The sequence below is a fragment of the Accipiter gentilis genome, chromosome Z, assembly GCF_929443795.1.
Source record: "Accipiter gentilis chromosome Z, bAccGen1.1, whole genome shotgun sequence".
Taxonomy (NCBI): domain Eukaryota; kingdom Metazoa; phylum Chordata; class Aves; order Accipitriformes; family Accipitridae; genus Astur; species Astur gentilis.
The window spans coordinates 12,945,923-12,966,917 of NC_064919.1; the positions used below are offsets into that span (position 1 = coordinate 12,945,923).

The 20,995-nt window shown below is 40.4% G+C and overlaps 1 protein-coding gene across 1 annotated transcript in view; it reads right to left on the bottom strand.

Annotated features, from left to right (window-relative positions):
- Window positions 1-20,995, bottom strand: part of SVEP1 (sushi, von Willebrand factor type A, EGF and pentraxin domain containing 1) — a 126,766-nt gene that overhangs the window by 39,859 nt on the left and 65,912 nt on the right. The window contains exons 15-30 of the mRNA XM_049794922.1: window positions 19,623-19,811; window positions 19,055-19,288; window positions 18,378-18,539; window positions 17,480-17,641; window positions 16,463-16,624; window positions 15,762-15,856; window positions 14,489-14,585; window positions 13,725-13,838; window positions 12,752-12,865; window positions 11,637-11,838; window positions 10,454-10,611; window positions 9,058-9,259; window positions 8,250-8,425; window positions 6,786-6,910; window positions 2,627-2,750; window positions 1,929-2,099 (exon numbers count right to left, since the gene is read on the bottom strand). Of these exons, the coding sequence (XP_049650879.1) occupies window positions 1,929-2,099; window positions 2,627-2,750; window positions 6,786-6,910; window positions 8,250-8,425; window positions 9,058-9,259; window positions 10,454-10,611; window positions 11,637-11,838; window positions 12,752-12,865; window positions 13,725-13,838; window positions 14,489-14,585; window positions 15,762-15,856; window positions 16,463-16,624; window positions 17,480-17,641; window positions 18,378-18,539; window positions 19,055-19,288; window positions 19,623-19,811 (2,487 nt within the window). The remainder of the gene's footprint in view (window positions 1-1,928; window positions 2,100-2,626; window positions 2,751-6,785; window positions 6,911-8,249; window positions 8,426-9,057; window positions 9,260-10,453; window positions 10,612-11,636; window positions 11,839-12,751; window positions 12,866-13,724; window positions 13,839-14,488; window positions 14,586-15,761; window positions 15,857-16,462; window positions 16,625-17,479; window positions 17,642-18,377; window positions 18,540-19,054; window positions 19,289-19,622; window positions 19,812-20,995) is intronic.

Sequence of the window (20,995 nt, forward strand, 5' to 3'; positions counted from 1 at the left end):
AGGACTCTCCAGCTCCCGCTATTCTGCTAGCTCTGGAGGAGACATCTGTGACTAAGATCTGAGCAGATGCCCTTCAGTCACAGGACACTTCCCCTGATAATCAATGATCCTTTGTGAGTTTTAAGGAATGAGGAAAAGGCAGTTTGCCTCCATGGAGGTTCTTGTTATTTCCCTTCACTGAAAAACAAGCTCAATGTTAGACTGTTTGAACAGTGCAAAACTAGCTAACAGATTATTGCTAAGAGGTTACAGTACTGGTCTGAGACCAGGGAGTGCATGAACAATGGAGATACTGGACCTGACCTTACATACAACCTTGGGTATCACTTTGACTTTGATTATAGTAAATAAGCCCTTCTGATCCCAGCTATGCCAGCAGAAGGCATTACTATACCTTCCTGCTGGAGGCTGCTATTCTAGCAGAGCTGCTTCTGTGCATCTTCATTTCAATCGAGATGACATAACTTATTCCAACAGCTACACAGCTGATCTTTGTAACTATATGGATTGCAGCAACTCCTTGCTCCCCAGCTGTGTGCAAGGATCACACAGTAAGACACTGTGAAGTGTTTAGAGCCCATAGTAATGGAAGCCAAGTACTTGCTGTAGTGGGTAGAACTGAAGAGCTGGTAACAAAGACAGGCTGTCAGGGTATGGAGACCTGTGGTTTTGGGGGTCTTCGGTAGCAGGAAAAGGATCCCGGTGGGTGAAGCCAGTGACTACGATGAGCCTGATTCAGTCAGTAGAAGAACCTTTTCTGTACCACACCTTCGACTAAAAACCCTGTAGTTCTTTATGCAGGAAATAGCTCTCCTCAATCCACTTTCATTCATCAGCTATTTATGGAACAGGCTGAGAAAGGCCAGTAGGTGAGTCTGGCCCTCATTCAATCAGCATGTTTGTGGCAGGTCAGCCCTGTTCTGTCTGAGCTCTGTGCTCAACAGGTAAAACTGCCTGGCCCAGCACAGAGAAATCAGATGACAACACTAACAGGATTCTGGTGGCTTGTCACTGATAACACACCCAGAAAGAGCAAAGATGTCTCTCCCAGTGAAGCTGTCTCTGCCAGTGAACTAAGCTCTGCCCAGCAGGACATGCTTTTGGGTAAATCCTCACATCTATGCTATTCTTTAGGCAGAAAAGAAGACAGATCCTGGATTTGTGCTATGAACAACTGAATAAAGAGGAAGACATGAAAATCATATCAAATCTAGCTCAAACTATTTCTGAGGTATTTTCAACAGATTTTATGATTTTCCCCAAACTACTGGTCAATTTTGGGATCATGCAATACCTACCTCTAGAGCTAATTTACTATTCTGCTGATATGAAAAATATAGTCGTCTCCAACACATGCAACTGCAGTCACACGTGCCATCACAGCAGAGGAGAAACAAACAAAAGGAGAAGGCAGCAGCAGGAAAGCAGAAATCAAAGTACCTTGGCAACCTGCACGTATACAGCCCAGTTTCTTAGAAGAAATCCTGTAAGTCTTGGAGCACTTCTAAGTCCTGACAGAAATATCTGCTGCCTTAAAGAAACTACCCTGTAACATACTAATGTCAAAGCTTTTACTTCAAACCGGATGTTCTCACTGACATTTAAAAAGCACAGAGATATTCTAGTGTGCATCTTCCACACTCCTGGTGCCACTGGGGAGGAAAGTCTGGAGTATCAGATTGCTGATCCAAATAGACTCATTTCTGCCATGGGCATGAAAAACTGACTGAAAAAGGTGGCAGAATCCGACTATGGTGTAGTTCCTGCTCAGTAAAACATGAGTTTAGTTTTAAGCATATATGTATATGCTGTAACATGGATGGATTCAAGTGCATCACAGCTGCAGGGATAAATAGGCCATGAATAGTGATAGGGTCCAAATAAAAGCTAGGGTTTCCTAATCCTGCCAGCCCACTGAGACAACTCACTTTCACAGCGAGGAAAAGGCCGTGTCCACTGTCCCAGGTTAAGGCAGTGTTGAACAGAGTTTCCCACTATCTGGAAACCTGGGTCACAGGAAAGGCTCACTTTTGACCCTGGCTTTAAATCATCAGAAGAGGCCCGCAGATGTGGTATGGATCCTTGTAAAGACGGACAGTCTGTGGACAAAATATATGCATACAGTAAGAGATACAGCCATACGCTGAAATGAATAAACTTGTTATCTGATTGTTTGATCCTGTACAAGTTTATTCAGTAGAAAGCTTTGGAAAGTGTTATGTATGGTACATCCTGCTGGGGTTCAAAGGGTTTTGAGAAACATCAACATACAACATCAGAAAAGGAAACTATAGGAAAAGAAGTGAGGAGGCAGTAGCATTTTAATACCACCCAACTATTTTTACACTAAAAGACAAGAAAAACTTATTGCTGACCCAATACCATCTTCACTCTTTCCCCATTTCAATTCAGGAAGCAATAAATCTCTGTCAGAGAATCCAGTGAACTTTTGTTACAAACCCTTGGAATTCAAGGAATGAAAGACTAAATGTTCTAACTGTCAAATTATCGAAATAATTTATTCAAGGTTAGTGGGGCAAAGGCTGCAAGCTAGCATATTTGACCTCATAAAAGATTCTTATAATATTGTTCAGAAAAAAAGTTTTCTAGGAAATAAAGTTCTAACCAGCACAAAATATACTCTTGTAATCTATCTTCACTCTTCCAACAACTCCTGGCAGGAAATCTGGCCAGGCTAGTACATTTCCTTTTTGGAGTTCTTCTGGACAGGATGTAGCCAGAGATTTTACCTATGGATTTAAAACAGTTGATTAGGTGCTGTTTAAGGACCATGTAGGAAAAGAATGTAAAAAAAAATTCCTTCCATGTCTGCATGCAACACTAGAACAAATCATGGAATAAGTGATGTTCATCCTTTCTAGCACAAAAGGATTCTGGCTGAACTACTGTTACTCTGTACTTACAAGCTCTCCAGCTGTGGACAGGCACATACTGAATCGATACCTGAAGGAATACTTGCCATATGAGCAAAGTATAGAACATAGTTCTTGAAACAAAATTGCATTTGTTAGCATGAAAGAAAAATGTATTTATGCCTCAGAAAAAGGCAGTTATGAGAATGCAACCTGAAGAGAAAACTTGATATATTTGCAGAAAAATGTCAAATAGGAGCCAAAAGGAACTTAATGTTGAAGATATGCATTCTGCAAACCCTGCTAGCACTGCATCTTGTTTAAGGAACAAAAACTCAAAAAGGAGGAGTTTAAGAAAGCAATCTGTTGTTTTCAGGACAAGAGTTTTGTGAATTCAATGCACTAGGTTCTTCAAAACACTGCAGGCAAGGCCTACCCCCACCAGTACTAACAGCTGTATTGGCATTGACTTCAGCCAAAGCAGGACAGGGCCATAACTAACCATGTACTGAAACAGGAATTATACAGGCAAACTAAGGATAGGAGAAAGAAAGGAACACACTGTTAGATCAACAGCAGATTAATAACTTGAGAGCAGATGTGGTCAAATAGCTTTGATGGAGAAGTTTTCCATTTAAAACATAACTCCTTTAATGGCACCACTAGGGGTTTCTTTTGCATTCTTACTACAAGAAACTGAAATGCCAGTGGGAACCCTTAAACTGTTTCAGTATTGTATTTTAATGTAAAAAAAAAAATTATTTCAATACTGTGTAAGTATTTCTACTTCTTCACTGTGACTCTGAGAATCTATTAAACACAGTAACATTATCATATCTCAGCCATGGAACTGCTGAAAAAAACATATGTGCCCTGAGGAGGATAAATGTGCAGTAAAGGGATAATTAAGGATTTCCTCTTCTTTTAAGATATCATAGAGGGAAGTGGTCTATGGAGAAAAGATAGTTATTCAATTAAGAGAACATACTAGTAATTAGGCTACTGAGACTACTTCCTACTCTTGGCTCTTTTGTGCTGGAGGGTCATTCCAGTAATTCCCTGGCAGGAAGAAAGGAACGTTTCCTTCAGCAGCATGAAAAAAGTAATTAAGAAGAGCTAGGATGAGCAGCCCAGTGGGCTGTGTACATCTCAGCACAGCCAGCCTACCCATACAATAGATGTAGCACAGCTTCAGGGCACAGCTAGCTGGTTAGAAGGCACAGGCGTGCCCAGTTCATGCCAAACAGTTGGGAAACTGCCTTTCTCAGAAGGGTAACTGGCTTCTGTTCAAGTCTGCAGTGGACTACCAAGAATACTGTGTGTCTTTGTGAGAAAGGAAGGTACACCATGAACCTCAGACTGAATTATTCTCACATTCCCCCCACCATGAACTCCAGTAAGGGGGATCAGACTCTTCTACAGGCAGCTTGGCTGAAGAATAGCTCTGTTCACTTTGAGGCCATTTCAAAGATCTCACTTCCAACAGTATGTGATGATGGTAACTGCTTAGGCCAAGGGCTGCACACAAACTGCAAGGAATCTGCAGGGAAAAATTTCCAGTGTGGGAAAGGCAGGTTTGGGAATCGGCCCTTCCAAGCCTTATGATGGAGAACGGAGGGCCAGAAAAGACCTCACAGTCCCATATAGACAACTCATATTTCTACTGCTGTCTACTCAACAACAGAACAACCAGACTGTTGGTTTACCTATACAAAATTAATATTCAGGTGGATGAGCAACTAAAGTACACAAAGAAAAATCTTAAAGAGTGAACTTTGCCTTTATGTTATTCATTGGGCAACATACTTGTCACCCTGCTTTCCTTTATGCCTGAGAAAAGGATGGTAAGACTTACTGAATAGTTCCAGCTGGCCACAACAAAATTGATAATAATAGATAACAATAGTGATTTACAAACCCAAGCTCTGAAATGAATGAGGTAAAAATTTTATAGGAAACTTACTTGTCTCAGCTTCCTGTCTGGTCTCATCTGTCTTTTCAGATTACTAATATGGATACCATAAAGGAAGGGCAGGATTGTCTTCCCCATCCTAACTGTACTGCATTTGAAGCAAATGGGAATTTAATGAAGCCTGTCATTAAAGACAGGTGACTACCAAAAATTGCACTTAATCTTCACCAGTGTGTCCTGTAAAATCACATGCATACTTATCAGCTTCAAAACTGCCAGTGAAGAAAAATGTGAAGACTTGACTTGGCAATGCAACAACTGGTGACCCCAAAAGCCAAGAACAGTAGTAGACCACTGGGCAGTTCTGAACCCAGCAGAAAGTCAAAGTACCAAAGAAAAGGAGGAAGAAGCAAAGGAGACATTTGGATGCTGGAAGCAAAGATTCTGCTTTATGTCTATTTTCTGTTAATTTTATTATTTATTTGGATCATGGATAACAAACAGTGAAACTATCAAATAGTGGTAAAGCCTTAAAAAACAGCAAGAGAAGAACAAAACCTTTTAACCCAAAGACCTTCAAGAAATACCTCTAACTTCGAACATTAGTCCTTGTTGTTCAAGTGTTACCAACAGTTTCACAATTTCTGACCTTCAGGATTGAAACACTGATGACCAGAAGTGGTGATGGAGCACACTGTCATCAGGTTTGCACAGAATATCAAACTGGGAGGCCCAGTCAGTATGCTCAAGGACAGAGCTGCACCCATAGGGACCTTGACAGGCTGGAGCAATGAGCCAACAGAGACCTCAGGAAATTCAACAAGAACAAATGGGAAGGAAAAACCTCTGAATGATACTGGCTGGGGAAAGCCTGGAGAGGGTACAGCTCTGTGGAAAAGGACCTAAGGGCTCTGGCAGGCAGTGAGCTGAGTATTGGCCAACTGTGCGCCCTGGCAATAAGGATCAACAGCATCCTTGGCTGTGTGAATAGGGTCACAAGCAGAAAACCAAGGAAGTGATTATTTGCTATTCTCAGTGCTTATTAGACCACATCTGGAGTATTGCATTCTGTTTTGGTCTCCTCAGTACAATAGAGACATTGATAAGCTGGAGGAAGTTCAGGGGAGGCCCTCAAAAAGGTGATGGGCTGGAGCACTTGCCCTGTCAGGAGAGGCTGTGGGACGAAGGCTGGTTCAGCCTGCAGCAGAGACAGCTTTGAGGACACCTAACAGCAGGCCCCAGTACCTATGGGGAGCTAATCAAGTATGTATAGAGTCAGGCTCTTCGCAGCAGTGAATGGTGGGACAAGAAACAGTAGTCATAAGTGGAAGTGGGACGTCCTGACTAGATATAAAGAAAAAAATTCACTGAGGATAACTGAGCACTGAGGCTTGTCTCACAGAGAAGCTGAGGGATCACTGTCCTTGCAGACACCTTTTGATCCACACTAATTTTTTAACTCTGTGAAAGTTTAGTGCCAACATTTATTGTTGGTACCTGAATAGATGTAGCCTAATATTCAGTTATGCTGCCCATTCAGGCTTCTCCTGGGACTATGTAGCTCAGATTTTTCATAGTGTCTAATGCATTGACAGAAATTCTGATGCCTCCCCTCTGAAGTTTTACTGGTGCCTTCACACAGCAGGATGGGGTAACTGTAACCTGTAAAACAAACCCTTAGCTTGTTTCATTGGGTTTTCTCCCTCTTCCAACAGGACTGGTAGCTTTTGTGTATGCCTCCATTTCTCTTTCAAAGCTATGTAATACAGAAACGCTCAGTCAAAATAGAAGATGACTCAGTGTTGATTTTATCACACCTAATTTTGCTTAAAGCTACTCTACTTACTATCTAAGCTTTCTACCCTAAGCCAGAGCTTCATCTAGTCCCCACTGGCTTCTGTGGGAAAAGAGGTCTATCCAATACGCTATCTTGTAATGCCTTTTCAAATATTCATCCTATGCTCAGAGCCCTGTGCTCAAACACTGCAGTAAGGACTTACTTGCTGTGGAGATAGGACATGATCCCAAATGTTGAGCTGGCTGATGGAGCCCACGAAAGATTCAGCTGGGTTGAATCCTTCGCCTTTCTGATCTTGCTCTTGGCCCAGTACAAGTGCACCACCACCTAAACTCAGAGAGAATTAGAACAGGGACAGGAAACAAAACCCTACAGCAGAGATCCCCATAGGAAGATTAAAAATTAAGCAAAACAAAACTTTTGCTACCCTATGTTACCAAAATTTTGTAGTGCATAAGACCAGCCACCTTCAGCAAATTCTCTCACAAACCTCTGGGAAGCCTTATGCTAGACTGAGGTAAGTGAGCATAACAATTTGGAAGTGACTCTCAAACACGCATTGATACCAAACTCATGCTGATAAGACCAGAAACTTTACATGGCTGCTTCAGGAATGGTATTGGCTCTAAGAGACTACTTCTAGCTCAGTATTTGAGCGTATTGCAGAGCAGTGCAAAATGCTGTTTTGAGCAGGTGGGGCATGTTTTACAGTGCTAGCTTGCACTTCCTCCTTTCAACAAAAGCTTAGAAAGTCAGAGAGAACAAATTTGATTCCAAACTCTTAGAAGCACATTGGTGGTTAGACAGTCAATGTTCTGACGTGCCATACAAGTTAAAGTTTCTCTCCTTGACCAGTAGCACAGATGATACAGACATGCGTTTTTTACGCCACAGGGTGTGTGGAAAAAGGCAAAAAGTAATGAAAACTGCACACTTCCTTAGGTCTTGCCTCTGGAGATAACTCCAATGTAATTGGAAAAAGACTGGCAAACATAAGATGCACAGACTAAAATGCTTCCTTTTTTTTTTTTTTTATATGGATAGTTTTTTGAAAGTCTGTGTAAATTTGTACAGTGGTAGTATGAAAACACTATCAAAACCAAATTTCTTTGCAGCAATCTAACGTCAGGCCTTTCACAGCTCTTCAGTGCTGAAGGTATTCCTTTTCACTTCTTCTGATATTACTGGAGAGACCGCTGATCACAGGAAACAATGAAATAGCAAAACCCAGCTTGTTAGGACAAAATGCAAACATAACTTTAAAAAGATGTCTGAAAGTAACAGAAGGAGGCTGAGTCAATCAACTCTGAGCACACGTTTGTAAGGGAAATGACAGTTAAACTTAAGTTTGTTGTGTGAGAAACCTATTCTCACAAAGTCATTCCAAAATCAGCTCAGCACAGGCTCCTTTGTGGACTAAACTCTGTCACCCTCAAAACAAGTTACCTACTAGCTTACCCTAGAAATGTGCACTTTGTCTTCAGCAAGGCTGAGTGAGGGAACTGTCCTCATGAACAAGAATAGCAAATATGAGCCCTGCACAAATGTTGAAAATGTGAAAACATACTAAAACCACCAAAATAAACATTTCTTTGCAGGCACAGCAAATTCTGAAATAAAAACAGAATGAAGGCAACAGATCTGGTGTAATATAAATAAAGCATACCAGGGATTTTTGATCCAACAGAGAGCCCGCTGCCTCCATCAGACAGTTTTCCATCGATGTACACTTTCCATGCCCCATCTGTGCATGTCCATGTGACTGCAATGTGATGCCAGTTACCATCGTTCACTGAAGGACAGTCTGTGATCCTCTCTTTCCCATTTACATAAAGAACCCAGCTGCATGGAAGGAAGATGAAGGCATACTCAGTTGCATGCAGCAACTTTAAAAGCATGGCCTGCCCCACATGACTCAAAAAAGTGTTATTTGTGCAAATGAGGTAACCATGTCTACATCATACAAGAAATCTCTCTTGAAAGATCATCATACAAGATATCTCTCCCTCAGGGAATTTGGAAGTTACGGTTATCATACACAAAGCATGGTGAAATAAGTAATGTGCTTTTGTACCAAAACATGAAGACTCAAGTCATGGTGGCATAGTGGATTCTTAAACTTGACCCTTAGGTTCATCCCTGCTTTTGGAGTCACACTACAAGTACTCTGAGTGATAACCTCCATTTTATCCTATCATTTTCTCAATGTGTCATGTAAATATGATGTAAATGTAGTCCAGACAAAAAATATCCTGCTTTCTAAACTTCACTGCTTTCTTGCCATTGCTCTTCTATTTGGCAAAAAGTGAAGGAAACAAAGCAAGGAGAAAAACAGAGACAACTCCAGCTACAGAGTTTGAATGCAGATTTTTCTATCCCAAAGTAGGCAAAGCTGATATTCAGACTTCTGGTCTATGCCTTCTTTATCAATTCAAGATATCTGAAAGCTACAGAATAACAGAACCATGATTTACCCATTGTAATCAGTCAGAAGAAATGCATTATCACTTCCATTCTCCACTGCATAAGAAATGGGAGTCCCATAGTTTGTGGTGTCAGTGGATTTCATCCAGAATGTACAGGTGATGTCACCAAGAGATGGGAAAACACCATCAAGCATGACATATGCATAGATACCAGAGACTTCAAAATCAAGATTGAAACCAGAGGACTGTTCTGCAACAAAGACAAAGAGTTTTCAGAGCTGAATTCCTGAAAACCCGGGAAGAGAATCAAATGGAATCTAAGTAAATGCAGTAAAATGGAACACAACCCATCTATAAAAATTATTCACTTTAAAATGATCAGAGGTAGAAAGAATGTATAGCAGTCTAACACCAGCCAGCACACAGAGCTTTCCAAGGCTAGAAAACACACAAGGTTTGAAGACAAACAACTGAAAAAGAAGCTGAGTATCTAATAAACAGTGAATATGAACCTTGCTTTTCAGTCCTCTATCAATGAAATGACATATCCATCTGCCATCCAACAACCCAAAGAGGTGTGATCAGCTCACAAGAGTCAAGATTGAAAAAACCCAACAAAAACAAAACGAAAAAACTTACAGGGTTTTTTCTATTCTGGACTTACTGAAATACACTACCCTGGTATGGAACAGCACTTCTGTGCTGCTCTTCAATGCAGAGTGATGTGTTTTACAAGGGTACTGCATGTAAATGTATCACATGGAGCTCTCCTGAAAGCTGGGTGTTATTAAACTCCAACATAGGATGGCATGTCTAAATGACCTGTATGACCTCTACTGCCTCTGTAACATCAACATGGGTTTGTCAGTTTCTATTTAAAGATTCACCAGCTACTAGTATAACACTTTATAATTTTCACGGAGTGGCTAAAAGACAAATGGATTTGAGCCTTGTGGTTGTGTGGCCTAACTCCAGCATCATCCAGGAAGTTGCACTAGGTGTGACCCATCTGCCTGACCATAGAGAACTTGATGCCCTTTTGCCTGTAGGGAACTTGATGCCTTTAGGACTCCTTAGCTGAGACTACCACATACTAATGTCTAATCCTGAGATGCAAAGCTCTACGTGAAATAGAAGAACAGAAAGAGCTAATTAACTTAAATACAGAAGGCAAATACAAATTAAACTCAACAGACCTACTAGGTATTAAAAAGATAGAACTGTGCCCTAGGAAAGAGAAATGAATATAAATATAGTACACATGCTGTTACTTGTCTGCAATTACACTTATTAACACTGCAGTCACACAGCTTCCACTCAGCCTCTCAGTGTCCCACCACACTAGCTGCTATCTGGGAAAGCCGTATGAAATCAGCCCAGCCAGTGCAAATCTTGCCCAGAGATTTAGTCAAGCCACCTTTTTCTGACAGTTGGTCCTGTGTACCTGTTTCACACCTGCTGCCTGTAAAGCCAGGGGGACATTTACAAACGTACGAGTTCAAGGCATCCACACAGGTGGCTTGGTTTAAACAGGGACTGGAGTCACAGTCATTGATGTTCACTTCACAGTTTAGTCCTGTGTACCCTGTCACACACAGACACCTATGGAGGAAAAGAGAAACACACTTCAAAGGTGGCTGCTGTCACAACAAAGAATTGTGGCCATGAGGCCAGATCTGCTGATGGGAATGGCATATACTGGGAAAAAAAAAAAATCAACAGAAAAGATACTACAGAATAATGGAGTTTTATTTTGGTTGTTCTTTTAAGTATGCTTCTATTCTATTAGGTGCCTAATATTTCTTCTTGATAGGGACATTACAATACACAGTGCCTGTGTTTCTCTATATGAAACTGGGAGAAGTAACCATTGCATTCCTGTGAGTGATGCATGCCTTCCAGGTCCACAGAATTATAGATGAAAGGTACTCGACTTTTCAGGCAGATATGCTTACATAGAGGGAAAACCAAGGCAGCAGAAAGGAACCAAAACCTCTGGTACTTGGAAAACCAATGTGTTTGAAAGGCACTGAAGCTTCTGGGGCTTTGGGGAGGGAAAGTGTTATTATACCCAGACAGTAACAGCTGGTCCATCTCTCTATCTCTACAGTGATATACAGTATGACACTGCTATTGGTATTTGTAACTTCTGATCCGAGTTCAGATATCCTGAAGCATAAAAATAAATTTCTGGAAGATTCCATCGGTGTTTGTATTTTAATCACTATATTCTCAACATGTACAGCTATTCCTGCCTTCCAGGCTATAGAAATGTAATATTATCAGTTACATAACTGGTCATCACCTGTTCTTCTAGTCAAAAGCAAGACAAGCCCTTGAAGCTTGGGAAAGTGGATTTCTTTCCAAAGATCAATATTAAAATCATGCAGTTCTACCATGCTTACACTTCAAACCTGCATATTTTCTTTGCTGTCTACCTTGGAATTTTTTAAGTGTGAGGACACTAGGATTTATTTTCTTGCCTTTTAAAATCTCCTTCAGTGTCCATAAGGGGACCATTTACATTGGATCAGACTGTCAAATGCCTTGCTGAAATCTAAGAAGGCTGAAGCACCACAACATACCTGACTTTCTACATTGTATTACGTTAATTATCTCTTTTTCACCTGAAGCTGTTGATACCATCTCTGCATGTAGCTCCATTCCTACAGGGTCTGCTGAGACACTCATCGATGTTTCTTTCACACAAGACACCAGTAAAACCTGGGGGGCACTTGCAGGAGAAACTGCCAACTCGATCTTCACAAGTAGCCCTATTAAGACACGGGTTTGAAAGGCATTCATTGACCTCCGTTTCACAGTGACCACCTGAGAAGAAAAGAACAAAGTCAGAGCTCCACTTTCAATTAACCTAAAAAATATTACTAACCCATCTCTGTTTTTTAAGGACTGTTGCCAATCTTCTGGGAAAAAGCAAACATCAGGGTAGCCACGCAGGTTTGGGATTTACTACATCATCTGAGGTTAAGTGGTCATAGAAGAATTACAGGAACCATCTCTGCAGTTGTAGAAATTAACACTCAGCAAACTGTGGGGAATTTAAACGGATATTGCCCATTATGTGAGTGATTTGGGCTGAATCAGGAAATCACCTGAGAAACTATTCTGAGCAACTAATGAAAAGCTGCTACAAAAGACATTTAGCTGGAACCTTAACTCTAAGGAGAAACATGAAAGCCAGAAACGCGATTGTGGGATTTCTGCTGTGAAAGAGGGTCTACATTACAAGCGATGAAGAATGAGGAAACTGCATGTGATTTTATAGTGGAGCTCTTTGGCAACATGACAATCAACAGATATGCCTAATTGTTACAGAAATCTATGAAAGCAGTAGGAAGCCGAGTATGGGGATGGGGACTAGTTTTAATATAGAACATCTTGCCTACCATTATATTTTTCTTTTTTAAATAAAATTAAAAATAACAATTTGCACCCCTGTGAATGTCCCTATTCTTTCCTTAACATCACACAGTAAGTTCATGGCAAAATTAGTAATAGGAGACTGATCACTTAGTAAATCCTTCTGAAGCAACACTTACACTACAGAAACTCTGAAAGATTAGATGGACCTAAGGAATCCAGTACACTGATATCAACACATAATATATGCAATATATGCAAATATATATAGCAATGAGACTGAAATACTTTGGATAGGGTAGGAAGACATCTTTTTTTGGTCAGAAAGAGTGAAGGCTGACTTAAATAGAAAAAGGTGTACCTGTGAACCCTTTCGCACAAGTGCAGCGGTAACCGTTTTTGCCATCAACACAGTGGGCTCCATTCAAACATGGACTGGAGTTACATTCATTTACGTCCTCCTCACACAAGACACCTTCAAAAAGCAAGGGTTAGAAGGCATGATCAAGACATGGTCAAGGTCTGCATGCTGCAGTGACTGAACGCAGTAGACAGAACAGCACCATACTGCTTGCATATCAAAAAACTAATGAGATCCAGTGATAAAATTCCATGTTTGACTGCACTACTGCGAACATCTACAGAGATCATCTGTGTGAAAGATGTGAAGTCCATGGTTTGTCTTTATAAAGGTTAAAAAATATCCAGCGAGTGCTGTTGTTGATAAATGTATAGCCATAAATGTTAAAAATGAGGGAGACCATTTCCGGTGGAAAACACAAGGCCTTTTTTTTAGTCACACAAAATTATCTCCTCAATAGTTTATTTCAGTATTCAGAAATTAGGTGCTATTTTGGCAAAGTACTCAAGCATGTCAGCTTCCCCACAGATTTCAATACCTTCAACACGCATGCAGGTGAGAGATAAAAACACTGAGAAAAAAGATAAGAAAAAGCCCATTCACTCATAGGGCTGCAGTAAAGCAACTGCATAAACGCATTGTCTAGTCAGGCCATATTCAGTCTCACAAGCATTTTCCCTGTGAGTATTTACTAAATCCCTAATCTTCATTCCTTTTTTTTTTTTTAGACCAGAAATGTCGCAAAACAGAAGCATATGTGCACACACGTGCACACAGACTGTCCTTGCATGCTCATCCTTTTCTTTCAAAACCTGTTCACATACAGTAGAACCTTACTCTAGCCTGTAGATCAGATTGCTTTCCTGTTGTAATTCCATAGATGTTGAATTATACAGCCCTTGTGTTTTGTATTATCTACTTGGCACAGAAACAATTCCTGTCTGAAGAAGAGCTATGAAATGAAACAACTTACCTGAATAGCCTCGTTGACAATGGCAAACAAAGGTCCCGATGCCATCTTTACAGATTCCATTGTTGTGACAAGGAGATGATTTACACTCATCAACTTCAGTTTCACATTTCAAGCCTAGAATGCAAAATAAAGGACTGAGAACAGGGAGACAAAATCTGAAGTTGTTCAGAAACACAGAAGAATGTAGGAAAACACATTGATTAATTGCATACATTACCAGACATTCAGGTTTAATATCTTCTCTTCAGATTGTGTTTTAACACAGACCTGAGACTAAATGTTATTAAAAAGGTATGATGCACACTGGGCCACAAACTGATCAGTTGCAGATAGTGGCTCTTAATACCTATCACAAGTAAGAGAGATCACTTCTTGTTAATAGCTGAATAATAAGTCATCTGTTTGCTTTGAAGCAACTGGGAAGCTAACAATGAAGAAGAGTACAGGCAGATCTAGTGGAATTAGCTGTTTAGAATGCAGATTTCCAGCTTTTGCTAATCATAAATATTGCCAAGTGGATTTTCAAATCCACTAACTCCACTAAAAGAAACCCCATACAAAATCCTTTTCTGCTAAACACGACATTTGTTCAGTGAGAACACGAGGAACCATCTCTTTTCTAATACATAAGTATGGTAAATCTGTGATGGATATTCCAATTAGTTGGGCTATACTCTTGCACTGAAATGTTTGCTCCTTTATGCTTCGTCATGTTAAGGGCATGGAGACATGTTAGCTCTTCCAACTGCTTCTCTATTTTTTACCTGTATATCCAAGTGGGCATATGCAAATATATCCACTTCCTAATTGTTTGCATGTCCCATTGTTGTGGCACGGTTCCAGGAAACACTCATGAAAGACCTGCCAGAGGCAAGAATGATACAATTACAGCGAAAGTGGAAATACAGCTGGAACAAAATACTCTAATTTGAAACGGCACACCCTATAGTCACTTTGGAAAGCTGGGGAAAAAAGTCACTGGCATTAACTTCTAGCTCTTCGTCTCCTCAGCACACCAATCATTCTTTTCTTCTAGAAGAAAATACCAGAAATCTGAATTATTATTTTAAATTGACCTTTTACTTCACAAAATGTAATCATCACAGTTGTTTCCTTAGAACTTTCTTAGCTATGATTCACAGGTGACATTTTATATTATGTTATCTATTATATGAGAGTTCTCCACTTTGCATCCTTTTACACCGGCTAATCCCTTCCTGCTACTGGTCATCAGGTGAGCTGGTGGGGAACTTCACTGTGTGGCATTATTTTTTTTAATGTAGCAAACCTAAATTAAGCAAAGCCCTAGAGTAAATGGTCAACTAAAACCATAGGACATCAGTTTGTCACCTGTCCATATGTTATATAACTGTTCAAGCCAAATTTATCATTGGTCAGCTTTGTTCCTGTTTACATAATATCCTAACTTTAGATTCAAACAAAGCAGTCTTGTCAGAGTTACAGACTGTGAGGGAGATGGTGGGAGTAAGGGGGCATCTCTGGCAAACATTGTCACTAGAGTAGTTTCACATGAGGACTTGCCTGTATTTCAAAGGGGGTACTCACAGCAGAAGGGAGCTCTGCTTTCCTCCTCTTAAGTGTATCTATGTTGCAATAAGTAAAACAAAGATTTTACAATTGGGACTTAGGTGCCTAGTAGCATTTTCTGGAATTCAGCATATGGAAGACAACAGATGACTGAGTGTGGTCAATCTACTTTTTAATAGATTGGTTAAACCTCCTCCACGGAGTTTACATTTCTTTTATAAGTGTGATAAATATTTCATACATCAGGTGAAGGCTTCAAGTCCAGAATTTAAAATTGCCAATAGCTGATACAGCCTCCTTTGTTCAGTGAAAGTGCTTCTACGATTACAAAGAGAGTTTGAGTGTTCCCGTCAGGACCATCGCTCCCGTCTCTTCAGGAAATATAGTCAGCATAACTATTACATTTAAAAAGGCCTTAGCCATTTACTGCTGCATAAGGCACTCTTTCTTGCATTTGAGATAACATTGGAAAATATGTGTAGTCCTTACCTGACTGCTGACTTTGTACTGCTTGCTGATATTTTCTGGAGAGGCTGGTACCATCATTACACTTTGTTCAGCTGCTGAAAAAGTAGAACCAAAACCTAAAGAGGAAAGATATAAAAGTGCTGTTAATAACACTGTATGGCAAAGTCCCTACTCCAAGAGGGCATGATAATTGCATGTCAGCAATGCATCTAAACATATGCTGAAAAAAGTGAATTTGTGGGAATAAAAAGCAAACTTTACAGTAACCACATAGTTTTTTATATATGTTTTACACAAATATGTATTTGTAAGCCCATACATTTCTAAAACACATATGTGTACGTATAAAATATATTCTATGTGTATTTATACACACACACATACATGCATATACATATCTGTATATATATATTTGTATAAATATATAACTCTATAGTGTTTATATATAGTACATATATACTGTGTGTGTGTGTGTGTATCTATATATACACTTTGTATGTGTGTGCTCTGTTATTGAGCCTTTGTATGTATCACACTGTAGCCACTCCTTCTATGTAACACAGAGGCAACAACAGTAGGCAAAACCAGCTGTGATCACTGATTAAAATGGAAGGTCTATATTGTTAGGAGAGTAAGCGGGATGTTTTCTGTTAAGACTACTGCTGGCCATCCTTTAGATGCTCCTTTTATTCACTTTCTCCAGCAGAGATAATTTGGCTTACTTGAACAATCTGTGATGGATCTGGCACCAATGACAGTTGTTGTTCCATAAAAGGGGCAAGACAAGCAGTAGGACTTTCCTGGGTCTGGTTGATAGTAGTCTCTGGGACAAGGGTAGCAAGGTGTCAAACCTGTACGAGAGAACTCGCCTGCAAGACATGGTACTGCAAAACAAAAGGACATTTTTTTTGAGTGATCACTCATACCCCCAACCTACCGGCCCCCACCTCTTTCTGATAAGTTTCTCTTCTCCCCTCATAGTCCTTCCTCAGACTTAAAGTAATAGGATGAAACCTGCCAGGAATTCACAACTCCAGCAGATGCTTATTTAAATTGTGCTGTTACGTGACATTTGGTTCTCAAAGCATTAGATAAATATCTGGGAATTATTTTTATCTATTCCTTTTGCTGCTCTGGGGGCGGCTTTCAAATGCAACTTTCTTTCCTTTTTATCTCTTACACCTGTTGGATTTTTTTTTGTTTTGTTTGGTTTGTTTTTTTCCTTCAAGAAAGAGTAAGGACAAAACACAAGTCTTTTTTGTACTATTAATCCCTGCAGACTATTTCCCCTGGGAATCTTTCTGGCAAAGCTTCTCAAAGACAGTTGAGGATAATTTCTTGAAAAAAGTTATGGGACAAACTGTGTTAAAATTAAGTATTTTTGTACAGGAGATGTGGAAGCTGTTCCACAGGCAATAGTGACAAACATCCTGTCATTCCCTTTCTCTTCTGTAAGTAAAAAGGTTTTGTTTTCATGTAGGTACCCATCACATATCTCATTTTATTCATCTTTAGATAAGAATCTATCTTGGAAATCAGAAGGAGGGCATTTGAAATAATCAGGATATCAGGAAATAGCTTATAATTTTTGCTGGGAAATGCTGCTTGGTCCACACTTAACCAGAAGCAGAATTCAATCTCAGGCAGGTCAATTGGATTACATTAGCTGATGTTTAAACAACATTTAGAAATTTTTAGAATTTAATTTAAAAAATTTCATAACCCCTTTTGTTACAAACCTCCACAAGCTGAGACATCCACTGCACCTCTTTTTACTGTTGATGTATTTTCTGGGCAAGAGATGCAATTCCTGGATCCAAATGCTGGTTGATATGTGCCAAGTGGACATGTTTCACAGGTCTCAAGACCATTAGGTGAGTAAGTTCCCTGCTTGCACTGAGCTATAAAGCAGAAGAATTCATAAAGATTAAGCAATGTCCGACAGGAAACATGGCTCTTGACCTCTGAAAATAATGCTGAAATCATAACACATGTCACTTGGACTTTTATTTCTAGAGTTCACTCTACTCTGAAGGACTCCATAGGTACAAAGAGCTAAAAAAAAAAAGGAATTGTGGTAAGTTACTGATAGTGCATTCGTGAATTATTAGCCAGTTAACTCTCTTCCAATCAGCTTCACAGATGATTTATTGCACCTCAGTTACTCATATTTAATCAACAAAAAATTAATGATAAGACAATAAACACGAATAAATCTAGCAACTTCTTTTTCAGAACAAGTCACGGAGATAGTGGTGCTGAGGTGCTCAATGCCACAGCACTGTAGTGTACGATGCAGACATTTTATCTTTGATCATGGTAGAATGGAGAAGGGCTGGGAAGGACAAGAATGGCATTAAGTGTGTTAGTCCCTGCAAAATGGGCTCACAAACTCACAGAATGAAGACAGAAATGAAACAAAGCTTCAAATGCCAGCTCTTCTTGAAACATCTGCCCATGCATCCTGCAAGCCACAGCAGTGGCGAAAACCTGGATTTTTCTCTTTACATATGCATCAAGGGGCAGTTAGGACTGCTCCTCATTTCACAGGCTAACCTAATTCCAATAATCCCACCATGGGGACCAAAAGGATGCCACCAGGCATTCAGAAGTGACTGAAAAAGACAAAGTTCTCACCTTTGCATTCAGAGATGCTCCTAGAGTGTAGATACTCAGTATAGCTACCAGATGGACAACTTTTGCATTCCAGCTGCCCTTCCTCATCTTGGTAGGACCCAGTCCAGCAGCTTTCACAGGTGTGATGCTCCAGAGAGTAATAGGTACCCAAAGGGCAGTTGACTGTAATGTTGGAAACATAAGGTTCCCCTCAGAGTGCACAATCATATGTACTTGTCTTGCCTCTGGAGTTCCCATTTAGTCAAACCCTGTTTACGTGAAATGTGACTCCGTTCCTCAGCAAATGGGGTATCTCTCTGGAACACTGCAAAGATCTCACTACGCAGAGGAAATGGAATCCAATTCCCCATCTTAGCTACACATCACCCACAGGACTAATAGGGTTAGAAGACTGCATACTAAGCACTGTTTTCCTGTGTATCACCAACTGTGGATATGCCTGATTTCCCCATGGGAGTGGAATGCTGGGTACAAAAGTGTCCTTTTTCCACAGGCCTTGGTTAGGAACATAAACATCCTCTCCAAGTCAAACTGCAGAAAGCATTTTTGCAGTTTATTGTTCTGGGAGACCACAAGCACTGGACTGTGTCAAACCATAAGCCTCTGCAATCATCCTCTAAAACTTTGCTTTTCAAAAGGATTCTAAATACGCGTAAGGAGCAAGTCATTTGGCTTACCACACATTCTCCCCCTCAGCACAGAACCAGGCCTGCAGAAAAGAAAGGCCTTCTCGGTCTCCAGTGAGTTGCTGTCAGCTACAATGAGTTCAGATGCAAACTGAAAAGAATACATGGGTTCCTTATTGAGAGTCCTATTCAGCCTGTTTGTGATTGTCTCCAGAGTTTTAAGGAGCCGTCGCTGGTTTTCCAGTTCCAGTGTATCATTCCTTTCATCAGGCAGTGGCACACTAGCTGGGATATAAACAGAAAACACAAAAAGCACACAGATTTTACAGTCAGCACTTCCAGTGTACCCTGGAGTATATCAAGAGTGCAACACTCGAGCTTGCCAGTGGGAAGTGGAAAGCAGGCCATGCGCACAATGCTCTCCATGAACATGAGGCTGTGATCTTTCCACCCAGGCAGAAAGTCTGTCATGAAGTGGGGCTATGAATGTCTCCAGAAAACTGTCATCTGCATCTCCAGCAGGCTTTGTGAACTGAAGGCTAAGTTCTACTGAAGGAATTAGAAACTCATTTTTTAAAAAGAAGGATTAGGGGAAGGACAATATGTTGACTTCTCTCACCTGTGATGTTAAATATTAACTTGATTTTGTGGTCAGTCATTGGAACATTCAGCTTATGCCTTTTGACTCGAGCAGGTGCTGCCTTTACAGAGGCAGAGAGATGCTTGGATAAGTCGTCGTCTTGTGCTGCATCAACAAAATCATCATAGGAATAATCCAGCTGGTTTGCTGCCCCCCAGCCAGCAGGTCCTGTGGGGCATTAATAAAGAACAAAAGCAGAAGCAACACCATGTGGAATTTAAGTGCCTGTACTTATTTCTAAAATACACCCCCAATAGAATGGGGTCTGTTTTGAAGCTCCAGATGATGCATGCTAGCTTTGCCTCCACACAAGTGCCTATTGTACCAACACTTTGACTAAAAAAAAAGGAAAAACCAATCTCACTCCTAACTGATAACCTGGAGATCCTGAATCTTGTGCAGTTAGCCAAAGCTTTAAAGAAATACTGCTATAAAAATTACAGGTTGCAATTTTTTACTCTTCCCCTGTTTTGCATGGACCCTCACCTGCCAGCAACATTTTCTTCAACAATTCCATATTGCTCTCTCTTCCTCTTCTTGTTCAATTACAGACAGTACGGCCTATGCCACATGTCTCCATTGCATCTTTTCCTCACAACTCCTGAACAGTTCTACCATCGTCTGCACTCTCAGAAAAGGCTGGTAGCATCACCTTATGTGTTTATACTCCCCAGACAGGCATTTCCTGTTACACATAGTGAGTCAAATTCATCGCCTGTATAATGTCCCTCATCTATAACACACTTTCAACCAGAAACAATTGTAGATAATCTACCTTCTCACTAAATCTAGAGGTGCATGGGCTATTTCATTGAGCAGCTCTTTTTCTAAAAAACACAAAGATATAAAAAAATTCTGCCAATTACCTGTTAGCAGTCACCTAGATTATGCTTATTTTGCAGTGGAAACTAGGACAAGTTTACCCCACAGCTTTGAGGTTAATACCATGTCAGTATTCCACAACAAGTTTTCTAAACTGTTGTCTCTTATGACCTGAAGAGAGTTCTCCCCTCCTGCCTCCCTAGTGTAAAATCATGAGAAACTCCAGACAAACAGCAACAAGGTTATTCTGATAAGAGGTTGACATGAAACAGAAGAGAATAGGACGCTGCATCCCACGTCCTCAACACTGTTTCCTCCAAGTGCCTTTAGAAGTTAGCTGAAGCTGTCATCAGTATTCATCCTTACCCTGATGACAACAGCAAACTGAACACCCAGACTCCTCTGCCGCGTGTCTGATTACAAACAAATGTGCTCTCAAACTCAGTGAAGCATGTCTAAAAGATAAGAATAAGCAGGAGGCTCTACCAAGTAACTCCACTATAAACCTGTAAAAGAGCCACACTCCTATG